Source organism: Rattus norvegicus, chromosome 6 (assembly GCF_021556685.1).
Source record: "Rattus norvegicus strain SHRSP/BbbUtx chromosome 6, alternate assembly SHRSP_T2T, whole genome shotgun sequence".
Taxonomy (NCBI): domain Eukaryota; kingdom Metazoa; phylum Chordata; class Mammalia; order Rodentia; family Muridae; genus Rattus; species Rattus norvegicus.
In genome coordinates, this window is record NC_141539.1 from 130,712,240 (window position 1) to 130,738,883 (window position 26,644).

The window sequence follows — 26,644 nt, forward strand, 5'->3', positions numbered from 1 at the left end:
GGGGGGGTTGGGGATTTGGCTCAGTGGTAGAGCGCTTGTCTAGCGAGTGCAAGGCCCTGGGTTCGGTCCCCAGCTCCGGAAAAAAAAAAAAAAAGAAAGTCTTTAAAATACGGCATCGGGGCATAGCTCAGTCCATCGAGTACTTGCCATGTCCCTCGAGCCTGAGGACCATGACCAACTCCTGCTCGAGCATGCTGGCTTGTGGCTATAACCCTACAATTGGGGGTCTGCATACCCTTGGAGCCTGATGACCAGCCAGTCTAGCCAAATCAGTGAGTGCTAGGTTCCATGAAAGACCCTGTCCCCCAGCACAAGGTAAGAAGTGATGGAAGAGGCACCCCATATATCCCTCAGGCCTCCACAGACATGTGCACACAGCAGCACATGTGTATACAAACATACAAACATGTACACATGTATGTTCACAGTATGACATCTGAAGCCAGACTTGCCTGGCATCTGCCTATAATCTCAGGACAGGAGAGGAAGAGGCCAGAAGTTTGCAAGTTTAAGGCTAGCCTGGGCTCCACAATGAGAGGCTGAGGCAGAAGAATTGCTGTGAGCTCAAATCCAGCCCATGATACAATGTGAGCTTCGACTCAAAAAGCCAAAAATGTTTTTCTCATTAAAAAAAAAAAAAACATAGTATTTGAACTTTTACTGTGATTTTGTAAAAAAAAAAAAAAAAAAAATGACCAAATACGCTTTTGTTTTACTAGAGGAAGATGAAGAGGAAGAAGAGGAAGTCAGAGGCAAAATGTTTCCCTATGATAAACTAATTACACCTGGTGAGTTGAAAATATCTCTCCAATATCGAGTGTGCATGTGCAAGTCTGCGTATGAGTAGGCACACACATGTAGACACAAGCCTGTGAGAGTCAAGGTCCACTTTAGGTCATTTTTCAGGAGCTGTCCACCTCGTTCTGTGAGACAGTGTCCCTCCCTCATCAAACTCGGCAGTTACCAATTCAGCCACGCCGTCTGGCCAGTGAGCGCAGAGGTCTCCTGTCTCCATCTCCCCACCCGAGTGAGTGACACCACGCCCGTGGGGCTTTTCTTTTAGGTGCTGGGGATTGAACTCAGCATCCTCAAGGAAGAACTGATACCTATGCTTGTGTGTTTGTGTGTGGGTGCGTGCACACGTATTTAGGGCTTCTCAGAGTCCAGAAGCATGGATTCCCCAGGAGCTAGAGGTTTAAGTAGCTCTGGGCTGCCCAGTCTGAACTGGGGAGTAAACTCTGGAGCTACGACTGTGCTCCTCTGGAAGAGTATGTATGTATGTATGTATGTATGTATGTATGTATGTATGTATGTATGTATGTATGTATTCATTCATTTATTTATTCATTCATTCATTTATTTTGGAGACAGGTTTTTGTTTTGTTTTGTTTTGTTTTTTGGTAGTTCTGGCTGCCCTGGAACTTAACATGTAAATGAGGTTGGCCTTAAACTCACAAAGATCTGCCTGCTTCTGTCTCCCAAGCACTAGGATCGAAGTCGTGCGCCACCACCATGGCCAGGGTCCAACAAACATTCTTAGCTGCTGAGTTATCTCACCAGCTCAGGAATGAGCACTGTGGGCTCTGAAACCAGTGGCATAGAATGAGATGCCCAAAAGGTTTTCTCAGAGGCCCCCTTCGTGTAGACCTACACTTTAGAAAAAGAAAGAATGAAGTTAATTGCTTTAAAAACCCGGGCTGCCTGGCTTAGGATTGTGAAACACCTCTGAGGAGTTCAGTTTGCAAATTCCATGGTAAAGCCCTATGCAGACCCTGGAGGCAACTGGATACAGCTCAGTTCAAAATGTATCAAGCTCCGAGCAGGATCAAACCTCACTGAGGGCTGAGAGATGACAGCTCAGCAGGTAAGAACTGATGGTGGTTAGAAAGAGAATGTCCCCACAGATTCATGCATCTGAACACTCAGAGGTGTGCCTTTTTGGAGGCAATATGACACTGATGGCAAGGCAGCCTTTAAGAGTTAAGATTCGGGGGTTGGGGATTTAGCTCAGTGGTAGAGCGCTTGCCTAGGAAGCGCAAGGCCCTGGGTTCGGTCCCCAGCTCCGAAAAAAAAAAAACCAAAAAAAAAAAAAAAAGAGTTAAGATTCAGGTAGTTCCCATGAATGTTGTGAGCTCTCTCCCTGCCTCTCTGTCTGTCTGTCTGTCTCTCTCTGTGTATGTGTGTGTTTCTATCCTCTGTCTGTCTCTCTGTCCTATCTTTCTCTGTCTATCCCTGTCTCTCTCTGTGTCTTTGTCTTCCTGTCTGTTTCTGTCTCTGTCTCTCTTTTTTCTTTTTTTTCTTTTTCGGAGCTGGGGACTGGACCCAGGGCCTTGCCCTTGCTAGGCAAGCGCTCTACCACTGAGCTAAATCCCCAACCCCTCTCTCTTTCTCTCTCTCTGCTTCCTGCTTAAAGTTCATGAGGTGAGCTCTGAGCTTGCTGCTCCAGTTTTATTTCTGGCCCTTCTCCTGGCAGTGATGGACTCCCATCCCTCAGGAACTATGAGCCCAAAGAAACCTTCTTCCCATAAGTTGCCTTGGTGGTGGTGTTCTATCCCAGGGACAGAAAGTAACTAACACAGGGCTCTCGCTGCTCTTTCGGAGGGTCTGAGTTTGGTTCCCGGCACCCACACTGGGTTGCTTACCCCAGCACTAGCGGACCCAGTGCTCTCCTCTGGCCTCTTTGATCACTGCTCACACACGGCACACATACACACTGGCACATACATAACTAAAGATAAAAATAATAAAATAAAATTTGAAAACAACAAAAAAGGAAAAACAAGCAAAAATCCAGAAAAACAACCACAAAACCTTATTGCACCTCCCCACCTCCCCTGTCCTGTGGGGAAGTCGTTCCCACAACATCCGTGGGTGACGGACTAGAGATGTGACTGTCACAGGATTATTAGAGGTTTTCTACTTAACATCTGTTGCTTTTATAGGGAGAAAGAGGGGGGTGGGGAGAAAAGAAAACAAATGTTATGAATTGCCATTTGGGCTTCAGTTCTCTGGAGTCGTGGGGTCTGCGTGCATTTCTCCTCCAGGAGAGGTGACAAGGAGGCCAACCCGACAGGCCTTTTGTCCGGTTGAGGTTGCGGACATGTTGTGTAGCCGGGGCCATCCATCCCAGCCCTGCTGTGCTGGTACCACAGTTTTCTTCCCTCTCCCCAGAATTTGTGTGCAACCTGGACGCCTCTGATGAGTTTCTGAAGGAGCGCGTGATGAACCTCCCAGAGAGTGTCGTGGCGGGAACTCACTACAGCCAGGACCGATTCCTCCGGGCTCTGAGCAACTACCGGGACATCAACACAGATGACGAGACGGTCTTCAACTACTTTGATGAAATTGAAATTCACCCCATACATATTGGTACGACGTGACCTCTGAGACCCCAGAGACCCCTGGTGCATGTGGGACTGGGATTGTGGGGCTGAGGGAGGACCCGGGTTTAAAGTGTGCCTGACAGAGCTCAGGAAGCCACAGGGTCCACGGAGCACACCTCCAGGACAGCCATTTTACCTGGGGATAGGGTGTTGTGATGTTATCATCATACAGAAACACAGATATAGGATCACAAGTAAAACTGCCTAACTAAAGAGAGGTGTGAGCTTTCTGCCGCCTGCTTTGAGGAGTCCCCCGGGTTCTGTCTCTGCTGCGTTGCCAAGCCCTGGTGCTCAGCACAGACCTCTCCTGCCTTTATGTTTGGTTGGCTCACCCTATAGCTACCCCAAAATGGAACCATCCCCTCTGTACTCTGTCCACTTCTTATAAACACTTACTGGAACTTAGCACGCAGGCAACACTTGGGAAGTAACACACTTCAGCTTCCTCTTCCTCTTCATCTGTGGCTTTCGATTGCAGAGTTCATAGCAATCTGGTGCCGCTTGACTCGGTGAAACACTGAGTTGCCTCCTGGCTTTCTGAATCTTTTTTTTTTTTTTTTTTGTGGTTCTTTTTTTCGGAGCTGGGGACCGAACCCAGGGCCTTGGCTTTCTGAATCTTGAGACGTCTTCTGCGGTTGAGGAGCAAGGAAGGAAGGGTTTGCTTTGCCTCACACCTTGAGGGGACAATCCATCTGCCCATCCCTCCGTTTCCCACTCTGGGCAGAGATTGGGGCTTGCCTCCAGTTACACGTCTTTGCAAGTCAGGCACATATCACTTGTGCACGTGGACATTTATACTTAATTAGAGAACTACGGGAGAGTGTTAATCTCAGAAAAATGGTCACGGTTTTCTTTTCCATAAAGTCCCCAAAAGTATTTATGGAAAGATCAGGAAGGGCTGAAGGAGAAGCAGAAAGGACAGGAGGAATAGTTGGGTAGCGACTGTGTGCCCACCTCCTGCCCTGCTCGCTGCCCATCTGTGACAATTTGCTTCATCTCCACACCGACAACGGGGGATGACATAAGAGCAGAGGAAGCACCTCACCCAGGTGAGGATGCCTAACAGTCAGAAATGCAGGGCCTCAGGAGATCAGAGCAGGCAATAGGAAGAGGCCTGGATCCATCCATCCTTCACCATCCACCCATCCATCCATCATCCTTCACCATCCACCCATCCATCATCCTTCACCGTCCACCCATCCATCCATCCATCATCCTTCACCATCCATCCATTCATCCACCATCTATCCATCATCCTTCACCATCCACCCACCCATCCATCCATCCTTCATCATCCATCCATCCATCCATGCATCCATCCATCCATCCGTCCATCCATCCATCCATCCATCCATGCATCCATCCATCCATCCATCTATCCATCCATGCATCCATCCATCCATCCACCCACCCACCCACCCATCCGTCCATCCATCCATGCATCCATGCATCCATCCATCCATCAATCCATCCATGCATCCATCCATCCATCCGTCTCCTATCTATCTATCTATCTATCTATCTATCTATCTATCTATCTATCTATCTATCTATGCTTTTTTGGACTTCACTCTTTGCCAATGTTTCCCAGATCCATTCTCTCTTCGGATCTTTAGCCTCTTTAGACCAGCATGCTTTTCTGGCTCTCTGGCCACCCTACTAGGGTCCTACAGTTTCCAAGTTCCACTGCAGTGAGCCACATTCATAGCAGAACTAGACTCTGTCCCCATCCCACACACTCCTAGAAGGGCAACTCTGTCGGTCTAGGTTGGTCAGGTAACTACAGCTGCCCCCCATGAGCAAGCATGGTTTCCACAAATAGAACCTTTCAGAATGTCTCCCAGCACCGGTGACAGAAAGGTTGTCATTACTCCTGGAGCGTGCACTCAGCACTGAACATCTGGACAATTAAATGTCAGGCCGTGGGAGTTGGGGATTTAGCTCAGTGGTAGAGCGCTTGCCTAGGAAGCGCAAGGCCCTGGGTTCGGTCCCCAGCTCCGGAAAAAAAGAACCAAAAAAAAAAAAAAAAAGTCAGGCCGTGAAGAGGCGGCAGGCAGAACATTCTTGCTCTTTTTTAATAGTTTTTACTGTTGTTTTCTTTGCATAGGAAATCAAACCCAGGGCCTCGTGTCTGCTAGGCAAATGGCTTATCATTGAGCTATACTCCTAGTCCTTTAAGGGTGATGCATGCCTTTAATCTCAGCACTGGGGAGGCAGAGGCAGGCGGATCTCTGAGTCTCAGGATGGCCTGATTTACCCAGAGATGCGATTTCCAAAATTAAAAAAAAAAAAAAAAAAAAAACCTGGACAAGATAGTACCCAAATGCACTCACCACCACCATCCGGTGTAGACACAGTCTAAGAACTGTAAAGCACCGGTGGATCTTCTCTGGCTTCGACATTAACGTTAGTCAGACATCCTAGAGTCTGACCTTCCTCATAGACATATAAGAGAAATGGTTAGTCGATCATGAAGTGAGCATAGGAAACGGGCTATGGAAGTTACCCTCTTAAGCCCTTTGCAGACGTGTGCATGCACATGCACATACCCCCACCCACATACATACTTACAAATAGAATAAAAATAAAGCAAAGAGGAAGGAAGAAGGGTCCACACGATAGCAGGGTGGCACCGGTACATAAACGCTGGATGGCCATGGCGGCCCACCTGCAGTTCCCGCTGTAAGGAAGGTTACTTTAGCAAGCAGGCTAGATAAACTGGTTGTTATTGGTGGGCTCGTGGTTAAATCGAGAGACCGTGCCTTGATTAATAACTGGAGAACAATTAAAGACTCCTGGGGTCAACCTCAGGCTTCCCCATGCATGCAACATGTGTCTATGTGCACCTATAACATATGAGTGTCCACACATATGGAATACACACACACACACACACACACACACACACACACACACACACACACACACACCATGTACACAGACAAAAGCCAAACAAATTCAGACTCTAGTACAATACCCTCCCATGCCCACCCACTCAGATCGATGGTGACTTCCAGAACTCAGACAGGGCATAGGCGTTGTGTGCCTGTCATCCCAGCACTCAGAAGAACAGACCTAGTAGCCTAGCCTACATAGTGAGTTCCAGTCTATTTATGGCCAGATAGTGCAATCTTGTTGCAAAGAGAAAGAGGAAGAATTGTAAGAGCCAAGCCTGAATCCTCCCACCCCTGATTCTCAGACTCCACTGTAGAGTTGCCCTTGAGAAATGAAACTCTGACCCTCACTGCCAACTGGAAAATGCTACTTTTATGGGATTGTTTCTCACTCCCTTGTGTAGAGCGTTCTTCTAATTGCAGACATGTCTAGGATCTATGTGCAGATCTTTTCTCTTCTGGTGTTTAAAGACGTAGGAAAACTTGAAGATGCCCAGAACAGGCTTGCTATCAAACAGCTCATCAAAGAGATTGGGGAGCCTCGGAATTATGGCTTAACAGATGAAGAAAAGGCAGAGGTGGAGAAGAAAGCTGCAGAGGAACGCCTGGCCAAGGAGGCTGCTCAGACGGCAGAACGTGAGCACAAGGAGGCCCTGGAGATGGCGGAGAAGATAGCCCGCTGGGAGGAGTGGGTGAGTGTAAGGCCAGGACGCCACTTAGGCCAGCATGGAAATGCTGTGGACAGCTTTACTTGTCGCTCGCCATTGAAAGTAGGCATCCGTGGTGTTTTACTGGGTACCAATAAGTACCATTGCCATTAGTGTCCATGATATGGGCTGCAGATGGCTCCCTGGGTAAAAAGCGCCAGCCATCTTTCCAGAGCTACCCGACGTGAGTCCCAGCACCCATGCGCTGGCTCACAACCATCTGTGACTCCAGTTCCAGGACATCTGATGCCCTCTGCAGGCCTCCATGGGCACTGTGTGCTTGAGATGTACATACACTCATGCAAATACCTGTACACATAAAATAACAAATAAAATGATCAAAGCATATTACCCACCCCCCACACACAAACAAACGTATAACATTGTATACATGATGTGTATTATGCCATCCCTGTGATGTCATTCTCCTTCCTCTATATAATGTCTAACTGAGGCGGGTGGCCACACTCTGCTTGGTCCTCAAGACATTAAGCCAGTGGCTCTGCCTCCAGAATTAACACTCTCATCCGTCTCTCCATTTGTGGCCATGATCGCTTTCTGTTTATTTGGAGACAGGCTCTCACAGTGTGGCCCAGGCTGGCCCCTCACTCACCACGTAGTCCAGAATGGCCTCAAATTCACGGCAATCCTCCTGCCTTACCCTCCCAACTGCTTGGCATTACACTTGCAAGCTGCCACACCTGACTCCTGTCACTGAATCTTGCTCAATCTACGAGGTCGACCCTTTACAAGGCCCCAGTCCTTGTCCACACTTCTTCCCAAGGACACTTCCAGTATATCCAGTTTCTGTCGACATTCCTAATGGGCTTCCCAGCCCCGTTGGCTTAAAGTCAGTACTACTTCCTGCGGCTCACAAGGCCCAGCGTGACCTGGGTGCTTCCAACAGTCCCATCTGAAAGAACGTAGTCTTCCTTTATCTTCCTTGATTGCTTTATGTCTTGACAAGAGGCTCCCTTGCCATCACATGTAAAATACCCACCCACTCTGGCCTCTCTCCAGAGCACCCCCTTTATGCTTCCTCTTCCTTCCTTACCTTTATTGTATCTGACGTGCCGTAGCTCTTACGTTCTTACCTCTCCCTGCCTTTTCCTGGTATCCCTGGTATTCCTGTTCTTTGCTGTATTCTTACTGCCTTGAACAGGGCCTGACATATACCAGGCCCTCAGTAAGCATTGAGGAAGGAACTGGGGGCGGGGGGCGCGGGGCGGCAAGCTCTTAAGCACACACCTTTGGTGACCAGGACACTTGTGTGTCATCACAGAGGCTGGTGACACAGACAGGAATTGCATCTTTTTATTTTTCCGTGTATGGGTGTTTTGCCTGCGTGTGTGTCTGTGCACTGTGTGCATGACGAGCCTGCAGAGGCCAGAAGAGGGTGTTGGATCCTCCAGAACCGGAGTTACACGTGGTTGTGAGCTGCCGTGTGGGTCCTAGGGACTGAACCCAGGTCCTATAGAAGAGCAGCCCGTGCTCCTAACCATGCAGCCGTCTCCTCAGCACCAGGAATTGCATCTTTAGGTCATGCTTTATTCAAAGAACTGGAGATCTGAGGAGATAGCAGTCTAATGCCTTCAAAGGGAACCGGGAGATGGTCAGAAGGGGGGACTATGTACTGCATAAACCTGGTTCCCTGAGACCTGAGTTCAATCTGAGAACCCAGGAGAAACAGCAGCCAGGGTAAAGAGAGAGCCAGGGTGGGGGTGGGGCTGCCTTCCAGGCCTTTGTTCAACCATCGAGGGAAAGAAAAGTACTCTCTTACTCCAGAGTGCCTTCCACACGGACAGCAAGCCACATTCCTGAGATGCATGAGGTCTGTGCCTCGCTCGTCCCCACGCCCTGTGCTCGTTTGCTCATTCTAGAGCTGTTTTGGCTCAGACTTGTTGAAACCCAGAGTCTAGCTAGTGGCTGCCGGAGTTAACCTTGTGCTCTGACAAAGCCATCCGGGCCGGGAGCAGGAGATAGTTAACTCAGAAGCAGCACACCATTAATAGCGTGTATGTGTTTATGATTTGTATGCCTAGTCGCCAGTTAAGAAACTGGGGATGATGAAGAGGTGTATCCTTGTTGGAGTAGGTGCGTCCTTGCTGGAGGAAGTGTGTTGCTGGGGTGGGCTGTGAGGTTTCAAAGGTTCATGCCAGCGTCTTACTCTGTGCCTGCTGCCTGCAGATCAGGACTTAAGCTCTCGGCTACTGTTCCAGTGCCATGCCTATCTGCTTGCCACAGTGACGATCATGGAATGACCCTCTGACACTGTAAGCCAGCCCCAATTAAGTGCGCTCTTTTCTGAGAGCGGCCTTGATCATGGTGTCTCTTTATAGCACTAGAGCAGTAACAGCCACTAGTAACATGCATGTGAAAATTTCTCTATTGCTTCACCACCCCCCCACCCCTGTCCTTTATGACTTGGAGGGACTAATTAATCTCTACAGCCTAAAGTTTGCCGAGTCAGACTAGACATGGTTGTTGAAGTCTTCACACCTACTTCTAAACTGCCTATCTTTCCATCGCTGTGATGAGACACCCCGGGTAGGACAACTTACAGAAGGAAGCCTTTATTTAGGCTTATGGTTCCAAAGCAGCGTCTCATCGAGGGTTTGTGTTGCTGTGATAAAACTCCGTGATTTGGGGAGTAAAGTTTGTTCACGGTCTGTTATCGAAGGAACTCAGGACAGGCACTTGCAGGCAGGAGCTGATGCAGAGACCATGGCGGAGTGCTGATGCACCACTCCTATGGCTCGTTTAATCTGCCTTCTAGAGAGCACCCGGGACCGCCTGCCTAAGGTGGTGCTGCCTAAAAATGTGCTGGCTCGGGGCTGAGGATTTAGCTCAGTGGTAGAGCGCTTACCTAGGAAGCGCAAGGCCCTGGGTTCGGTCCCCAGCTCCGAAAAAAAGAACCAAAAAAAAAAAAAAAGTGCTGGCTCCTCCCACATCAATTAGTGTTCAGGAAAATGTACTACAGGCCTGTCTGGTGGGGGCATCCTCTCAACTGAGGTTCCCAGCTCCTAAGTGATTACAGCTCATGTCAAGCTGGCATAAAACCAGCCAGCCTAGCTAGGGTCCACAATGGCGGAGACAGTGTGGTATCACGTGACCGACATAGCTGCTGCCGCTGGAAGCTGAGAGCTGAGACCTCAACCTTCAAACTGCAAACAGGAAGCCGAGAGAGCAAACTCAAAGCGAAGTTAGTCTTTACTCCTTCTAATAAGGCACCTCTCAAACCTCCCAAATGGTGCCATCAATGGGGGATCAAGTATCAAACACCCAGGACTGTGGGGGACAGCTTTTCACACCGTCGCAAATGAAAGCCAGCCCACACATCCTTTACCAGCAATGGAGTTCCTACATTCTCTCCAATCCCGCTTTTTTTTTCCCCCCTCACCCCGGAGCTCGGACGAACCCGGGGCCTTGTGCTCGCTAGGCAAGCGCTCTACCGGCCGAGCTAAATCCCCAACCCCTCCAATCCCGCTTTCTCGCTCTCCTTGTTCACGTCAAGGCTGTAAACAGAGACCAGTCTGACTTTATCTATTTAACTAACAGGTCTGTCTATGCTCGTTCAGAATTTAAGGATTTTTTTTCCTCTTCTGATGGCGTGCATTTTCTCTGTGGATGTTTGTACTGTGCCTGTCTCTTGTTAGTAGATCTCCCAATAAAGAATTGCAGGCTCTCTGAATGGAGAAATGGGACCCCGAGGCTCCTCCTTAACAGGACGTGGTGGACTGTGTACTAGCACGGTCTCTGGAGATTCTTCTTCAAAGCCAGAGGGGCTGACATCATGCCTTTTACATTTTCTTGGCTTCTTTGTCTCTTAGATAGGGTGCCGTATATTCCGACTGGGTGCTTTAAAATATTAGTGAAGCTAAAAAACCAAAATGCTGCACGGGAAGGGGAGGGATTAGGGTTGTGAGAGACAGAACGAAGTTGTACCTAACAGTCAAGAGCACAGACCAGTCCGTGTGGCTGTTTCCTGTTTTCCTTCCCCTTGGTTCTTGGGGTCTCCGACCACAGAAGTTGTATAACAGAAACTGGAAATTGCTTCTACTGGTCTCATGATTTGACTGTTAGAGTTCAAATCCTGCTCCCTTCTCTACAGGTCCCTACTTGTGTTCCTTTTGGTATCTCGTAGTCCCCATCTTGAAAATGAAGAGAAAGGCATTACCTACTTCGTAGAGTTTCTGTGGCAACGAAAGAGTTAGTTTATACAGCCCACATAGACAGAGGAGGAGGAGGAAGAAGAAAAAAACACTCCAGTGACGATCAGCCAATCAACTGACCAGCCATAGGCCTGAGACCCACGTGGTAAAAGGAGAAAACGTCTCTCATAAGTACCCCTGTGACCTCTACAAATATACCATGGCGTGCACACACACACACACACACACGCACACACACACACACACGCACACACACATGCGCGCACACACACACACACACACACACACACACACACAGGATGACTATAATGTAAAAGATTCTAAAACCAAGCAATACTTTGTGTCAAAGGGAGGAAGTCTAGCAGGAAGATGAAGGCTATACAACAGATTGGCACAGTAATTTTGTTGTTGTTTTCAAGACAGGGTCTCTTATATATCCCTGTCTATCCTGGCACTATCTATGTAGACCAGGCTAGCTCCATCTGCCTCTGCCTCCCAAGTGCTGGGATTAAAGAAGTGAGCTACCACCACGCTGCTCGGCACAGTGATTCTTACACCTCACAAAGTAGAATTCAGACCAAAACCTGTCAGAAGCAACAAAGAGGGACACCACTTACTAATAATGGGAACAATTCATCAAGAAGATGTAACAATTGTAAAGGCCCAAGAAGTCACTGTAGGTCCTGATACAAAAGTAGCGAGAGACTTCAATACCCTAGTCTCCTATTTAGATAAGTCTTCCAAACATAATCTCACCAAGAAAACGTGACTGCTAAACTGTGCCACAGGACAGCAAGATTTAACACATATCTACAGAATAATGCATCCAGGAGATAGGCAGAACGCAGTGTCCTCAGCAGCACTCGGAAGTTTCTCTATGATTGATCGATCGCCCCACAGCACGCCTTAAGGAACGCAACATTTTCAAAGACTTCTTCCCATCAGGTCACAGTGGAGTCCTGATCAGAAAATACAAGCCGGGGAAACCTCTAAAACTACGAATGTGAGCGAGGAGTGTAGGACTCAGTTTTGAATGAACGGTGGGTCACTGAGGAATTCAAGGAGGAAATTACGAAATGTCTGCAGGCAAATGAAAGCGTGAGAGGAGCCTCCCGGGACCTCTGTAACACACACCAGGCGGTCCTGGGAGGGAGGGTTGTAGCATTCACATTTGAAACAGAGCAACACACAACAAACGCACAAACAAAACATCAGACATTCAGGCATGGTGGAACATTGCCTTTAACGACAGCACTCAAAAGGCAAATTTCTGTAAGTTCAACCCCATCATAGTCTGTAGCCTGGGATAAAGGGTTCCAGGCCAGTGGGAGTTGCCTGAGGCCAGCCTGGTCTACAGAGCAAGTTCCTCTCTCTGGAGAGCCAGAGAAACCTTGACTCAGAAAAAAACAAACCAAAAATCCAACACACACACACACACACACACACACACACACACACACACACACACACCAAATGAATGCCCAAAAAACAAACCAACAACAGAAAGGCAAGATCACAGATAAATGTCATAAGGAGGTACCTTAGGGCTTAACAGAAACAAGACACTGACTCAACCCTTGCAGATGGCAGGAAAGAAAGATCAGGATGGAAATGAATGAACCAGAGCATGGAAGAACAACATCAACTACAGGATTAATCAAACAAAACTGGCTCTTGGAAACACTAAGACTGACAAACCCAGCCTGGCAGTGCTGGCACACGCCTTTAATCCTAGTGCTCAGGAGGTAGAGGTGGATGGATCTCTGTGAGTTCAAGGCCAGCCTGGTCTACAGAGCTAGTTCCAGGACAACCGGTGTTACACAGAGAAACCCTGGCTCAAATCACCTAAATAAACAAATAAACAAATAAATAAATAAATATTAATTACAAACTCATCAAAAAAAGAAATAGCTCAAATTAATGATATTAGAGATAAAAAGGGAGCTGTCCCCCCACCCCCAAGAAATCTGGACGCACATGAGGGAATCTTCCGAAAATGTATGTTCCCCAAATCTGTAAACCCTAGAATAAATGGATAAATCTTGAAATTCATATGATTTATCAAAATTAAACCCAGAAGTTATAAATCACCAATGCAATGAGTAGTAGAATTGAAGCAGTAACTAAAATCTCTCTTAAAAAGAGCTCAGATCCAGATGGATTTGCTGCTGCTGAGTCCTCCCAACCTCCCCCGTGTGTGTGTGTGTGTGTGTGTGTGTGTGTGTGTGTGTGTGTGTTATATGTGTGACCATTCGGAAGCCAGAGGTGTTTGTAAGGTGTCCTGCTTATCATTCGCCACTTTATTCCCTTGAGACAGGGTCTCTCGTGGAACCGGAAGTTAAGCTGGACCTATGCCAGCAAGCCCTGGCACTTCTCTTGTCTCTGTACCCCACCACCCCCGCTGGGGTTACAGCACACATGCAACTGTGCCTACATGTATGTCTATGTACCGTGTGTGGGGCTGGTGTTCACAGAGGCCAAAAGAGGGCATTGGATGCCCGGGAACTGGCCTTAACAGATGGTTGTGAGCTGCTGTGTGGGTGCTGGGAATCGTGTCTAGCTCCTCTGGGAGAGTAGGCAGTGTTCTTAACCACTGAGCCATCTCTGACCCCCCATGCCTGACCGTTTATGTGGAATCTGGGAGGTTTCGACTGTAGTTTTGCTTTTGCAACCAGCACTCCTAACTACGAGTCACCTCACTAGCCCTTTACCAAGCTTATAAGGAAGAATTGAATGCTATTGGCTCGGTCCATTGACTGGTATGGGACGGAACTCTACCAAACTCATTCTACGATGCCAAATTTTACCTTGATACTAAAATCCAATAATGATAGAATAAAAAGAAAAGGGGGGGAAAAACATCTTCCTTGGTGAGCACAGATGCGAAAATTCTCAACAAAATGTTTGAAAGCACAACTCAGGGACATATTAAGAAACCCAGGTATGGTGCTGTGCAGATGTACTCCCAGCACCTGTGTGGGAGAGGCAAGAGAATCATCCGCTTCCTCTAGAAGCAAGTCTGAGGCCAGCCTGGGCTCCATGAGACCCTCTCTCAAGGGCACAACAATTACAGAACAGAAGAAGGCAGTGTGAAGAAACCTGTGGCAGGGAACAAGGGCCGGGGTCACTTAGCCCTTGAAATGCTTGTGTTGGAAGCAGGGGGTCCTGAGTGGTGTTGTCATCTGAGCTGAAAGACAGGGAAAGACGTGGAGAAGTAAGAAAGGAGAAGAGCCACTCTCAAGGAGGTTGGCTGTCACCAGCAAGTAAACGAAGGCTCCAGGACAGTTGGCAGCTGCTTCAGACCTTTCTCCCTTCCCAGGTACAAACCTACCATTTTTTTAGGAATCTCCCTGGAAACCTCATGGGAGGGGAAAGCATGGACATCCGTTGTGTGATCCCCATGGCCCCTGGCTTCACCTTCACTGGGTTATATTCCCATCTAAGCAACCTGCAACTTCACTCATCAGAGAGAGAGGAAACAGAGAATGTTTCTTACCCACCTTTGTGGCATAAGTCAAGAGCCAGATAAATGTCGAATGTGGCTACTGTAGTTCACTGTGGCTTTCCTTTGAGGAACCTGTAAGAGGCTTGAGCAGGCCTCACTCCCTTGATAAGCACACACCCACACTTGGGCTCTTCCTTCCGAGCTCTCTGGTTTTCCGAAACTCCCTTGCTTGAGGCTTTTTTTGATGCCTTTGATAAAACCTCTAGTAACAACTGATAAGGCCTGAAATCCTTTTCTGTGTCAAGGCCAGAATTCCTGGTTTGGGCTTAGTCAAGGTCCCTAAAAGATGAGGGGCTGGATCTGGACCTGGAGAAGTGGATTGAGCAGTAAAATCATCTGCTGCTCTTCCAGAAGCCTTGCGTTTCTAGCGCCCAGGCCAGGGAGCTGGTAACCATGTTCAGGAGATCCAGCACCCCGTTCTGTCCTTTTGGGGTACCTGCACTTACATGGCATACACCCTATACACACACACACACACACACACACACACTCATACACACACACTCATACACACACACTCATACACACACACTCATACATACACACTCATACACACACACTCATACACACACACTCATACACACACACTCATACACACACTCATACACACACACTCATACACACACACACACACACACACACACACACACACACACACACACACATGGGAACTCCTCATGCTCCTGAGAATGGCAGCATGAAAGCCATGAAGCTCTGTCCTCACTGCTGTGACCCAGAAACTGGATCAAACTACCAGGCATGGTGGCATGTTCTGGGGAGGTAGAATCAACAGGATCTTTGGGACTTGATAGTCAGACAGTCTACCGTAATTGGTGAGCCCCAGGTCATTGAAAGATCCTATCCCCGTCTCAAAGTAGGTAGACAGTATTCCAGAGGATGACATCTGAGACACTCTTCTGGCCAACACACACACACATGCACACATGAGCACAACTATACACACATGTACATATGCCTAGGGGAAAAAATGGAAAAGATCATATACTGTGGCCAGGTTGTTTTTCATACTAGAGACAAGGTTTTGTCAATAAATGCAACCTGAGGGCCAGCTAGATGGCTCAGCAGGTGAAGAGGCTTGCGGCACAAGACTGACAACTGGAGTTCCATCTCCAGGACTTACACAGTGAGCAGAGAGAGCAGAGAACCAACCCTCGAAAGTTGCCCTCTGACCTCTACGATGCACGGTGGCATGCGCCCTCACCCCTCTCATACATTCACATATATGCCTACAACAAAGCATACATAGATGATGATAGAAAGGTCTTATGACCCAGCAAAGATTCAAAAATCTAACCCGAGTTCTTTTTTAAAAGTGGACTTGCTCGTATGCCACGGGCCTTTAAAGAATTTACTTTGTATTATTTGATGTGTGTGTGTGAGAATTTTTACTGTAATTATATGTGCACTGTGAGTTTGAGTCCCAGAGAGGCAGAAAGGTGGCCCCAGGTCCCTAGATTTAACCGACTATAGCTACGGACAGTTGTAAGCCACCTTGTGAGTGTGCACCAGGAATCAAGCGAGCGCCCTCTGCGTGAGCCATGCTCTTAACCAGAGCCATCTCCCCAGTGCCCCAGAGCGTCCTACAGTAAACATCCATCTCTATTGTTCTGTTTGCTGTCCACTCGGCCTAGGTGTCCATCAACTGATGGTTAGGGAGGACAATAGAATCGTGCTCGATTGTAAAGAAAAAAAAAAAACCTGAAAACTGCAAGAACATGGAAGGATCTGGAAATGATTGTATTGAGGAAATCGGTCCAGACTCACACAGATACCACGTCCTTCCTGATACATGACTCTCCACTTTTTTTTTTTTCGGAGCTGGGGACCGAACCCAGGCAAGCGCTCTACCACTGAGCTAAATCCCCAACCCCGACTCTCCACATGTGTGAGGGCGAGAGTGGCAGAAGTCACTAGACTAGAAAGGACCTGAGTTAGGGGAGGAGAAGATTGTGAGGTGGGCAGAAGGAGAAAAGGCTCTGGGGATGGGCAGGTCCAGTGAGCAGCAGAGGGATGGGGGAGAGAAGGCTTGGGGAAGAAGATGAATGGAAGCAAATTATGTTTCAAAATGCCCCAGTGAAGCCCAGTACGTTATACACAAACAACAGCAGACAGAAAGCTTTTTATATGCTTTGAAGAGGCAGAGGAATCAAAACTAAAACAGTGCAAAGAGAGAGTTAGCTAGCCCACGGTTGGTTTTCTCAGTGCATCTGGCTTCGGACTAGCAACATTCCACCCTTCTGTGCTAACCGGAAATGCCACGATGACATTGCTCAGCAGGGTCTAGTCTCACTGCCCTGTGGGGACAACAGTGCCAAATGCTCTCCTGCTCCACCTTTCCTAACGGCACATCTCCACATGCCTGTGTGCTTCCTGTCCTTAGAGTAAACGGCTGGAGGAAGTGAAGCGAGAAGAGAGGGAGCTGCTGGAGGCGCAGTCCATCCCCCTGAGAAACTACCTGATGACCTACGTGATGCCTACCCTCATGCAGGGGCTCAATGAGTGCTGCAAGGTGAGACCCGAAGACCCCGTGGATTTTCTGGTAAGACTTCTTTAAAACAATTTTTTAAAAAAAAGTTTTATTTAGTTTGCGTATACAGCTATTTTGCCTTCACGTGTGTGCAGTGCAAAGGCAGAGGAGGCGACCCCTGGTACTGGAGTTACAGTTTGTGAGCACAGGTGTTGGGGTGAGAATCAAACCCAGGTCCTCAGCAAGAGAAACAACTGCAGGGATGGGGTAGTCCCCAGACGCTCACAGGCCAGCTAGCTTGATGCACACATTAGCCAACAACAGAGGGCCTGTCTCAGGCAAGGTGTGGAAGTTAAGACCTGACACCTGAGCTTGTCTTCTGATTGCTACACACACACACACACACACACACACACACACACACACACACACCCCAGGGGGTGGACACACACATCACACACAGACATCACACACACACACCCCAGTGGGTGAACACATACTCACACACACACACCAGTGGGTGGACACACACACACACTCACCCCAGTGGGTGCATACACACACACACACACACACACATACACATATCACACACATACATCACACACTCACACACACACCCCAGTGGGTGGACACATACAGACACACACACACACACACCCCAGTGGGTGGACACACACACACATCACACACACACCAGTGGGTGGACACACACACACACACACACATACAAACGCAGGCACCCACGCACATACCCCAGGAGGTGGGCACTCCATGCTTGCTCACATGAAAAGATACATTGTTTCCTTTCTATTCTAGGCCGAGTATCTCTTCAAGAACAATCCCGAAATGCAGTAAAGACTCATCAGTGTGGGAGCTTCAGAGGGAGAGCTCAAGTTAAACTTGTAATTTGAAAAACTGCTTTTAAAAATGCCTTCCTAGGGGTTTTTTGGGGGGAGTTGGGTGGGGGGAGTAGTGAGGGGGAATCCTAGTGAAGTGGAATCATTAGAAAACCACATTGCAACGAATAACTACTATCCCATTGAAACGATATTTGAAAAGTAAACAGATAAGGCACACCTGCATAGCTTAGGGACCAGTAATATTACTCTTATGTCAGTCACAACTCTGCACACTAACACGTTTGTAGGAACTTAAGTTATAACACAGAGTTATATGCTCCAACAGTGTCCGAAATGAAAGAAATTAGAACCACTCATGCTTGTTGAAACCCACGACATCAGCTGTGATCGGCTCCTGCAAGGTTGCTCTTGAGGATAGGGCCAGTATTCTAGCCACTAAGGGAACTGAAGAGCTTGTGATGGGAAACATGTGGGTCGAGGTAAATCCTGCTACCCCCACCCCACCCCTATCACTACAAAGTGCTGAATATGCACCACTAATTAATTTCTCAGTACAGTCATGAGTTGTGATTTTCCTCCATTAAAAATAAAAGTCTGGTAAAAATCTCTAGCATTATCCTGAAGAAATTGGTTTCTTTTATTGGTTAAGCAGGTTAGTTTTAATGTGGTGTGTGTGTGTGTGTGTGTGTGAGAGAGAGAGAGAGAGAGAGAGAGAGAGAGAGAGAGAGAGAAAGAGAGAGATCATCGTCTTTTTTTTTTCTTTCTTTCTTTTTTTTCCGGACCTGGGGACCGAACCCAGGGCCTTGTGCTTGCTAGGCAAGCGCTCTACCACTGAGCTAAATTCCCAACCCGAGAGATCATCGTCTTAAATATTTAAATAACGTGCCTGGCAGTACTCCTGCATGCCTTTGATCCCCACCCCCACCCCCCACTCAGGAGCCAGAGGCAGGCAGATCTCTGTGAGTGCAGTAGCAAAGGTAGGTCCCACCCAAGAGTCTTTGCTAAAACCCTAATGGTAGCGTGGCTCTTGCTCGATTGCTTCAGTGCTTGCCTCTAGCAAGCACAAAACCCAGAGTGCAGTCCCCACTGATGGCATATAAGGGTTCAGGACCAGGTTCATTTTTCTCCCGATTGTTAATGAAAGGTCGGGAAAGAAGTGAGTGGATATCTACCGGGAGCTACCATAGGATTATCAGGGACACTGTGGGAACTTCTTGGGGTTCTTAGTCTCATTGATAAAAGAATTTAAGAAGAGGAGCAAATGGAAGCCTGAAGATAAGAGTTTAAAAAGAAGATCTCTAGGGCAGGCAAACTGTAAATCTCCCAGCTGCCAGGAGAAGAGGGGGAAAAGCCATGACATTTGAGATAAGCTAGCATGGAAGTCAGCCAACGGAAGACACATGATGGGGAAGCAGCTTTAGAGAGAGTAAGGAAGACCTAAGTCCCAGGACTTTAGGAAGCTTCTTCCTGGGCTGGAGAGATGACTCAGCAATTAAGAGCACTGACCTCTCTTCCAGAGGCCCTGAGTTCAATTCTTTTTTTTTTTTTTTCTTTTTTCTTTTCGGAGCTGGGGACCGAACCCAGGGCCTTGCGCTTTCTAGGCAAGTGCTCTACCACTGAGGAGCTAAATCCCCAACCCCGCTGAGTTCAATTCTACATGGTGGCTCACAACCATCTGTAGTGGGGATCTGATGCCCTCTTCTGATGTGTCTGAAGGCAGTGACAGTGTACCCACATACATGAGATAAATTTTTAAAAAAGACTTCTTCCTTAGGCTATGAGAAGGACAGGGAATAGTTGGGACTTGGAATGACTACTCAGAATAGAATGGTGAGCATATCCCACCAAACCTCCTAAGAAGTGTGCCAGGGGGGTGGACATTTTAGGAAGGAGAAAATACATTATCTTAAGATGAATCCATCATATGAGGGATGGTTCCTCCTTCCAGGACCTCCACCTGCCCAACTACATTAACTCTTAAGCACTGAGACAAGGCCCAGAGGTATATTCCGATCTATCACATAAAACCAGTGGTGGTGTCCCGTGCCTGTAAAGCCAACGGCTCAAGAGGTGGGGGCAGAAGGATCAGAAACTAAGGGCTAGCCAGCTTCAAGAGATCCTGTCTTATAAAACAAACAAAACCCCAAAAAACAAAACCCCACCAAAATCCCAATGGCTACTGCCAATTTTATTAAATTATCGCCTATTAAATCATGGTCTAGAATCTCCTGCTCTACACATTTGCTCATTTGGCATCAGAAGCACAGGTCTGGGCAACAGAGATGCAGAGAGTCATCATCAAGGGAGGGGGATCCACAGCCACACTTCTGGGTCAGGCTTTGTACCGGGCTCCAACGCATTTAAGTCCTCGCAACGATGTTTCGTAGGCAGTTCTCCCACGAAGCTGTGGGACAACTGGCAAGGAACAGCCCAAGGTCCTAGGCATCCCCCGCGCTGGGGCTGCACCGCACGTGGCGCCTGCTTGGGCCGCGCCCCCTTCTCATCGCTGCCACGGCTGCGTCACTCTCATTCGCCAGGACGGCGTCGCCAAGCGAATGAACTACTGCCTGTCGCTCGGAGCCTCTCGTACCAATCCCACGCACTACCACGAACGCATGAGATCACCGGAGAAAGAGCGCTGGCTCGCTTCAAGAACTACATTTCCCGTCGGGCCTTGTGGTGCCGTGCAGAGAGTGCGCAGGCGTGCGCTCGGTGTGCGTGGCGGCGTCAGCGATTCTAGAACGTTGCTGTGGTAGCGCTCGGGCGCCATGTTAGGACGAAGGGGAAGGAGGAGAAGCGCTTAAAGCGGCGGGGCGCGGGTGCAGGACTGGGTTGGCCCTGGGGCTGAGGCAGGCCGCCGTCCCTCCCGCCTCGGTGGATCATGCCCAGGGCGGCAGCGGTCGCGGGGGGGAAGTGACTGGGCGGTGCCGGCGCCGGAGACGATGCCGTTGTAAGTGATTGGCGTGCTGAGTGAGGCGCACGCCGGCCGGGCCCCGGGGGTGGCGGAGGGGGAGGGGAGGCGCACGGGCGCCCAGGGCCGCGGCTTCCGGCTCCTCGGGCGCGGGTCCCCGCAAGATCTCAAAGCGGAACGGTGCCCTGCGCGGACTGGCGGGCCGCGTCTCCCGGGTTCCTTCCTGTCCCGTTTTCACCATGGCGCCGTCCAGCCCCCTAGTTCCCTACTTCCGCTTTCCTCCTCGAAACGGGTGAGGAACCGGGCCGCGCTGGCGGGCCGGGGGCTGCTCCCGAACGCCGGGCTGCGGGCGGCGCCTTCTCTGCTTTGTTGTGACTAGGCAACCTGGTTTCGGAGCACTACCTGATCCCTCCAGCTCTCGGGTCACTTATGTTGTGATTCCGAGTGTATGCTTTGAGCTAATTCACTTAGGCCTTTTAATGTCACTAGGTCTACTTTACACACTTTGGTGTGATTCTTTTTACTTAATTTCTCCTCTCCTTTCCCTCCTAAGGAAACTATTTGGAAACCCATTGTTGCGATTCAAAAGTAGATGAGGGCTTTGTATTCCGTTTAACATATCTTGGTGTAAAGGCTTAGGTTTGTGCGACTGCTTTTCTACCACAACGAGAGAGGACATAGCCTCACTATGAAAGCTCGGGATCGTACTTAATAATGTAAAAATGGATTTCATGCACTAGCTTGCTAGCTTCACTCGACCCTGGTGTTTAGTCCAGACGCATGTCAGCTGTATTTCTGTAGTGATAACATTTGTTGGGCTTAATTAAGCAGAGTGTACAGATGTAAAATTCATAAAGTTACCGTTGACTCATTAAGATAAAGGGGCACGAGAATAGGATCTATAAATATGTTTGGTTTTTTTCAGTGGGATTCAAATAGATGGGAATAAGTGGGATGTTGTCACATAATAACCTTGTATTAGCTCATCCAGACTGTTGTTCTGATACATCAGTGCCAAAACACACACACACACACACACACACACACACACGCCCTAAAAGGAAGACTTCAGATTAGAAATGATGTTAACTTGTGTCTGGGAGTGAAGGTAGGAAGGAGAGGACAGGTTTCTGTTGCAAATTTTACTTCAGTAGACTTCTGAAAGTGGAACAGTCCAAAGAACCTACATGAGCTTGTCTACATGTCCAGTTCTGTGCTTTAAGTTTCAGTCTGCTGTTTAGAAATAAATGGAGCCAAGACAGATTGATGTGCACATGACCCCTTTTTTGTGTGTTTCATGGGATTTGAACTCTACAGCCAATTTCCTACAAGCTGTTCTGTCTTAATCCAGGGAAACCAAAAACTGCCTGGTTCAGGAGGACAGGCCTTCTTCCTCATTAATTGTTTTTTGAGGGCTCTGTAACTGAGCTCACCTCTCCGTGACTTGTTTTTCTGTGTTCCAGCATCCCTTGCCATGATTGTTACCTTTGATCTTTTGAGTTCAGATTTCTTGGATATTTTTCTTTTCTTTTTTTTTTAGATTATTTTATTTATATGGAACCCCATTACAGATGGTTGTGAGCCACCATGTGGTTGCTGGGATTTGAACTCAGGACCTCTGGAAGAGCAATCAGTGCTCTTATCCGCTGAGCCATCTCTCCAGCCCTTTCTTGGATATTTTGTGTTTGATATTCAGTGTGGTTTTTGGTGTGCCTGTTAAATTTGGACATGTAAGTTGGGGGTTGAAGCATAGACAGCCTCAGGTGAATGGTCAGAATGGATTGAATCATTGCAAAACATTCTCGCTGGAATAGGTTTTGTATAATATTACATACATAATTTGTTTTTGATTGCTGTAGTGGTGAAACTTAGAAAAGTTATGGAGGAAGGAAAAGCTTTTTAAAAATATTTGAAATTTCTGCATTCTCCATTAAGACAGTTGATATCTAACTCTGGTAATTTCAGGGGGACATCCCATGTCTTCGTGGGTATGTAAATAGTTCCTCTGACTTGCTTAGTGGAGGTCAACAGCTTTACCCTAGGAACTTTTCACAATGGCGAGCATACAGATGTCTCCAGACTTTTCCAGATGTACCCCGAGGGGCATGGTTGGTTGGTTTAAGAACCACTGCATTAATGCAAAGTATATATCATTATGGACATTTTATGCTGTATGCCATATGCCAGTGACCATATTATTCTTTGTACCAGTGCCAGTGACTTAGCATCCACGCTGCACTCTCAGAGTATTGTTGAAGCTGTTGGAAGAACTATTTGGTGAGACTTAGAAGACTGGAGTTCTTGTGGGTGTATAAGGACTTTTACCAGTAAGAATGGGGCGATGAGGGACTTGCCTAGAGTCAGGTAGAGCTGGGTCGTGCTGGAGATACAATGTGGCTTTGGCTTAGTATGGTCTGCTGGTGCAGTTGGGAAGGTACTGGGCATTACTGAGATCCTTTTAACAGGGTTAAGAGCTTCTGTTGGTTTTGCTCTTGACATTTGTACTGATGGTGTAAAGGCAGTGGTGAGGAATGCATTAGGAATCCCATGGTGCGGGTCCTTGAAGTGCCCAGATAGTAATGCACACCTATAATCTCAGCTCTAGAAGTGGAGGGAGAGGCTTTTAGGTTTGAGCACAGCTTAAGCTACTTCATAAAAGGTCCTGCCTCAAAGACAGGAGACAGTAGTTTATTATTAGCAAACATTGTAGATTCTTTTAATATATAAAATAATGGGTTTTGTGGTGTTTCATGCATGTGTATGAGTACTACTCATAGGCACTCCATCTCTTGTCCCTTCCTCTATCCTGCCAAGAAGTCTGCCTCCCTCTTTCCCCTCCCTTCCCCTCCCTCCTCCTCTTTTCTTTTCCATGCATCAACCAAAAATAAGTAGGAATTTGAACTCAGATCTTTATGATTGTGTGTTAAGCACTTGACTGAGATATCGTCTCAACACCAAAATTGGAGGTTAATGTTGTGGGTGACTTGCTGCTCTGCATGCTGGTTCTGGTTTCTGGAGTGCTGTTCTCTATTAAGCATATTTATGAGCATGCTTGATTGCTTTTCCCTGAACACCTTCATCTTTTTTACTTAAGGCAAAAATATCTTTCTGGCTTAATAACATAACTTAAAATTTTTGGTTCAGCAAAACATTTCATATTTGGTAAGTCAACTTAATGCTATCAGTATACTTAGATTTTACCTTCATTTGCCTCTAGGCAAGTTTCAGAAATCTACTTTTCATGAAAACAAGACCATTTGTATGCTTAGCTAGTTCTCATTTCTTTGTGTCTTTAGTTCTGTTTGTACACTGTGTACAACCACTTTTAACAGATTGTACAGTATCAACTCATAATGTAGAAAGTAGTGGCAGAGACTGTTACTTTCTGTCCTTGTTAGTTTTTTGTTTATTTGACACAAGCTGAAGTTGTCAGGGAAAAATAACCTCAGTTGAAAAAATAAATCATATTGCCTGTAGGCAAGTCTGTAGGGAAGTCTGAAGGGTATTTTCTAATGAGTGATATGGGAGGGCCCAGCCCACTGGGGTGGTGCCGTATCTGGGCAGGTGGTCCCGAGTTGTATAAGAAATCAGACAAGCCAGTAAGCCTCTGTTCTGTCCATGGCCTCTGCTTTAATTCCTAACTTCAGGCTCCTGCTTGAGTTCCTACCCTGACTTCATCATGGACCCTAAAGTGTAAGCTGAAATAAACCCTTTCTTCTTCCAAGTTACTTTTTGTCAGTGTTTTATAATATCCAATACTAGGGCACCTTTTCCTTAAAATTGGTTAAGTTTGATGTCCTTGGTAGTTTTTTTTTTTTTTTAAATACTGTCTACTTGTGTGTCTATGGGTGGAGGGGGTTGACTGTTGTGTGTGTTTGTGAGTAGTGAGTGTATGCCACCAAGGGCATATGAAGGTCAGAGAAGAACCAGTGAGTTCTTTTACCTGTGTGTCCTGTGAATTGAACATAGGTTATCAGGTCTTGGTGACAGGTACCTTTACATATTGAACTATCTTGCCAGTCTGATGCTTGTTAATTTGAAGGTTCTGATTTGTAGATTGATACGTAAGTGAGCTCTGGATTCCATGTGGGATTCTCATCCTAGTATTATATTCCATATTGTGCTGGGAACCATGTTTGATTTCCTAGTTTGTTTTTTTTTTTTTTTTTAAGATTTATTTATTTTACTTTTTTTTTTTTTTTTTGGTTCCTTTTTTCGGAGCTGGGGACCGAACCCAGGGCCTTGCGCTTCCTAGGTAAGCGCTCTACCACTGAGCTAAATCCCCAGCCCCTTATTTATTTTACTTATATGAGTACGCTGTAGCTGTCTTCAGACACACCAGAAGAGGGCATCAGATCACATTACAGATGGTTGTGAGCCACCGTGTGGTTGCTGGGAATTGAACTCAGGACCTCTGGAAGAGCAGTCAGTGCTCTTAACTGCTGAGCCATCTCTCCAGCCAGATTTCCTAGATGTTTGCAGGGGAGGTTGGTTGGTTGGTTAGGGGCTTGTTATGCCTTGCAGGCTGGTTACAAACTGGCATTTCTCCCTTGCTGAGATTACAGGGGTGTGCCAGCATCCCAAACTTGTCCATGTATGTCAAAACTTTGGGGCAGGTGAGTGAGATGGCTCAGCAGATGAAGTGCAACCAAGTTCAGTCCCTGGAATCCAAGTAAAGGTGGAAGGAGCTCATCAGTCCGTAGGGTTTTGTGTTCACCCGTGTGAGCTGTGCCATGCTATCTCAGATCACCTACACATAAAATAATGAAAACCAATAAGAAAGGTTCAACGTGATTCCCCACCCCCACCCCACCCCTCAGGCTGTCCTGGAACTCAGATCTGTAGACCAGACTGGTCCTGAACTCACAGAGATCTGCCTGCCTCTCAGCTAAAAACATGTTTTTAAATGGCTAGGGATATGACTCAGTGGAGGAGTTCCCCCCTCCCCCCTACTACAAAGGGGAAACATTCAAGTTTGTTTAGTAGTGGAGCATGTACTTACTATATTACTGTAATAGATGAGTGTAATAATATTACAGTGGAACCTGGGATCTCGATTATGTTTTTGTTTTAGGGAATGGTTTTGGTGGATCTAGGAGGCATTAGGGGAACAACAGATGACTATGATCAAAATACATTGTATGGAGTTCTCAAAGAATGTATTCACTATTGCTTTTCTTGGATGGTGTTCACTGTATAGTCCTGACTGTCCTGGGACTCACTGTGTTGCCTTCGAACTCTTTTTTTTTTTTTTTTTGGTTCTTTTTTTTCGGAGCTGGGGACCGAACCCAGGGCCTTGCGCTTCCTAGGTAAGCGCTCTACCACTGAGCTAAATCCCCAACCCCGCCTTCGAACTCTTAAGATCTGCCTGTCTTTGCTTCTGGAGTGCTGAGATTCAGAGCATGTGCTGCTACCATGCCCAGCACATGCTATTTTTAAAAAGGACAAGAAAAAGATCTTGTTACCCACGCTGGCCTAAGTGCTTCTTGCTTCAAGTGATTCTCCTGAGCAGCTAGGAGTGCATTGATAGTACCTAGATTTTAAAAAGTAGTTAGCTTTAGTGACTACAGAGTATAGTAGCATTTGGGTGCAGGCTGAGATAGAGACAACTTTTGGCCCAGCATTTGAAGGTCGACTCTGTCGGGGTGGGAAGTCATGGCACAAGCTGTATCAACATTGAATACTGCAGTTAGCAGATGAGACGAGTATTGGTGTTCAGTT

The 26,644-nt window shown here is 47.3% G+C and overlaps 2 protein-coding genes and 1 long non-coding RNA gene across 23 annotated transcripts in view; 2 read left to right on the plus strand and 1 right to left on the minus strand.

The window, feature by feature from the left end:
- Positions 1–18,628, plus strand: part of Ak7 (adenylate kinase 7) — a 69,090-nt gene extending 50,462 nt beyond the window's left edge. For 2 of the 7 annotated variants that reach the window (XM_087553476.1, XM_087553481.1), the window contains 6 exons: positions 720–788; positions 3,172–3,369; positions 6,749–6,969; positions 17,063–17,221; positions 17,969–18,054; positions 18,338–18,628. In XM_087553476.1, the coding sequence (XP_087409602.1) occupies positions 720–788; positions 3,172–3,369; positions 6,749–6,969; positions 17,063–17,221; positions 17,969–18,007 (686 nt within the window). In that variant the 3' untranslated portion in view covers positions 18,008–18,054; positions 18,338–18,628. 7 annotated transcript variants of the gene reach the window in all.
- A 2,121-nt stretch (positions 18,629–20,749) lies between these two features.
- Positions 20,750–26,644, plus strand: part of Papola (poly (A) polymerase alpha) — a 52,367-nt gene continuing 46,472 nt past the window's right edge. For 14 of the 15 annotated variants that reach the window (XM_087553483.1, XM_087553486.1, XM_087553489.1 and 11 more), the window contains exon 1: positions 20,759–20,962. In XM_087553483.1, the coding sequence (XP_087409609.1) occupies positions 20,955–20,962 (8 nt within the window). In that variant the 5' untranslated portion in view covers positions 20,759–20,954. 15 annotated transcript variants of the gene reach the window in all.
- On the minus strand, positions 23,975–26,546 carry LOC148005451 (uncharacterized). Its single transcript, XR_015623329.1, has 2 exons — positions 26,271–26,546; positions 23,975–26,153 (listed from the first exon to the last, which is right to left on the minus strand). It is a non-coding gene; the product is annotated as an uncharacterized LOC148005451 (long non-coding RNA).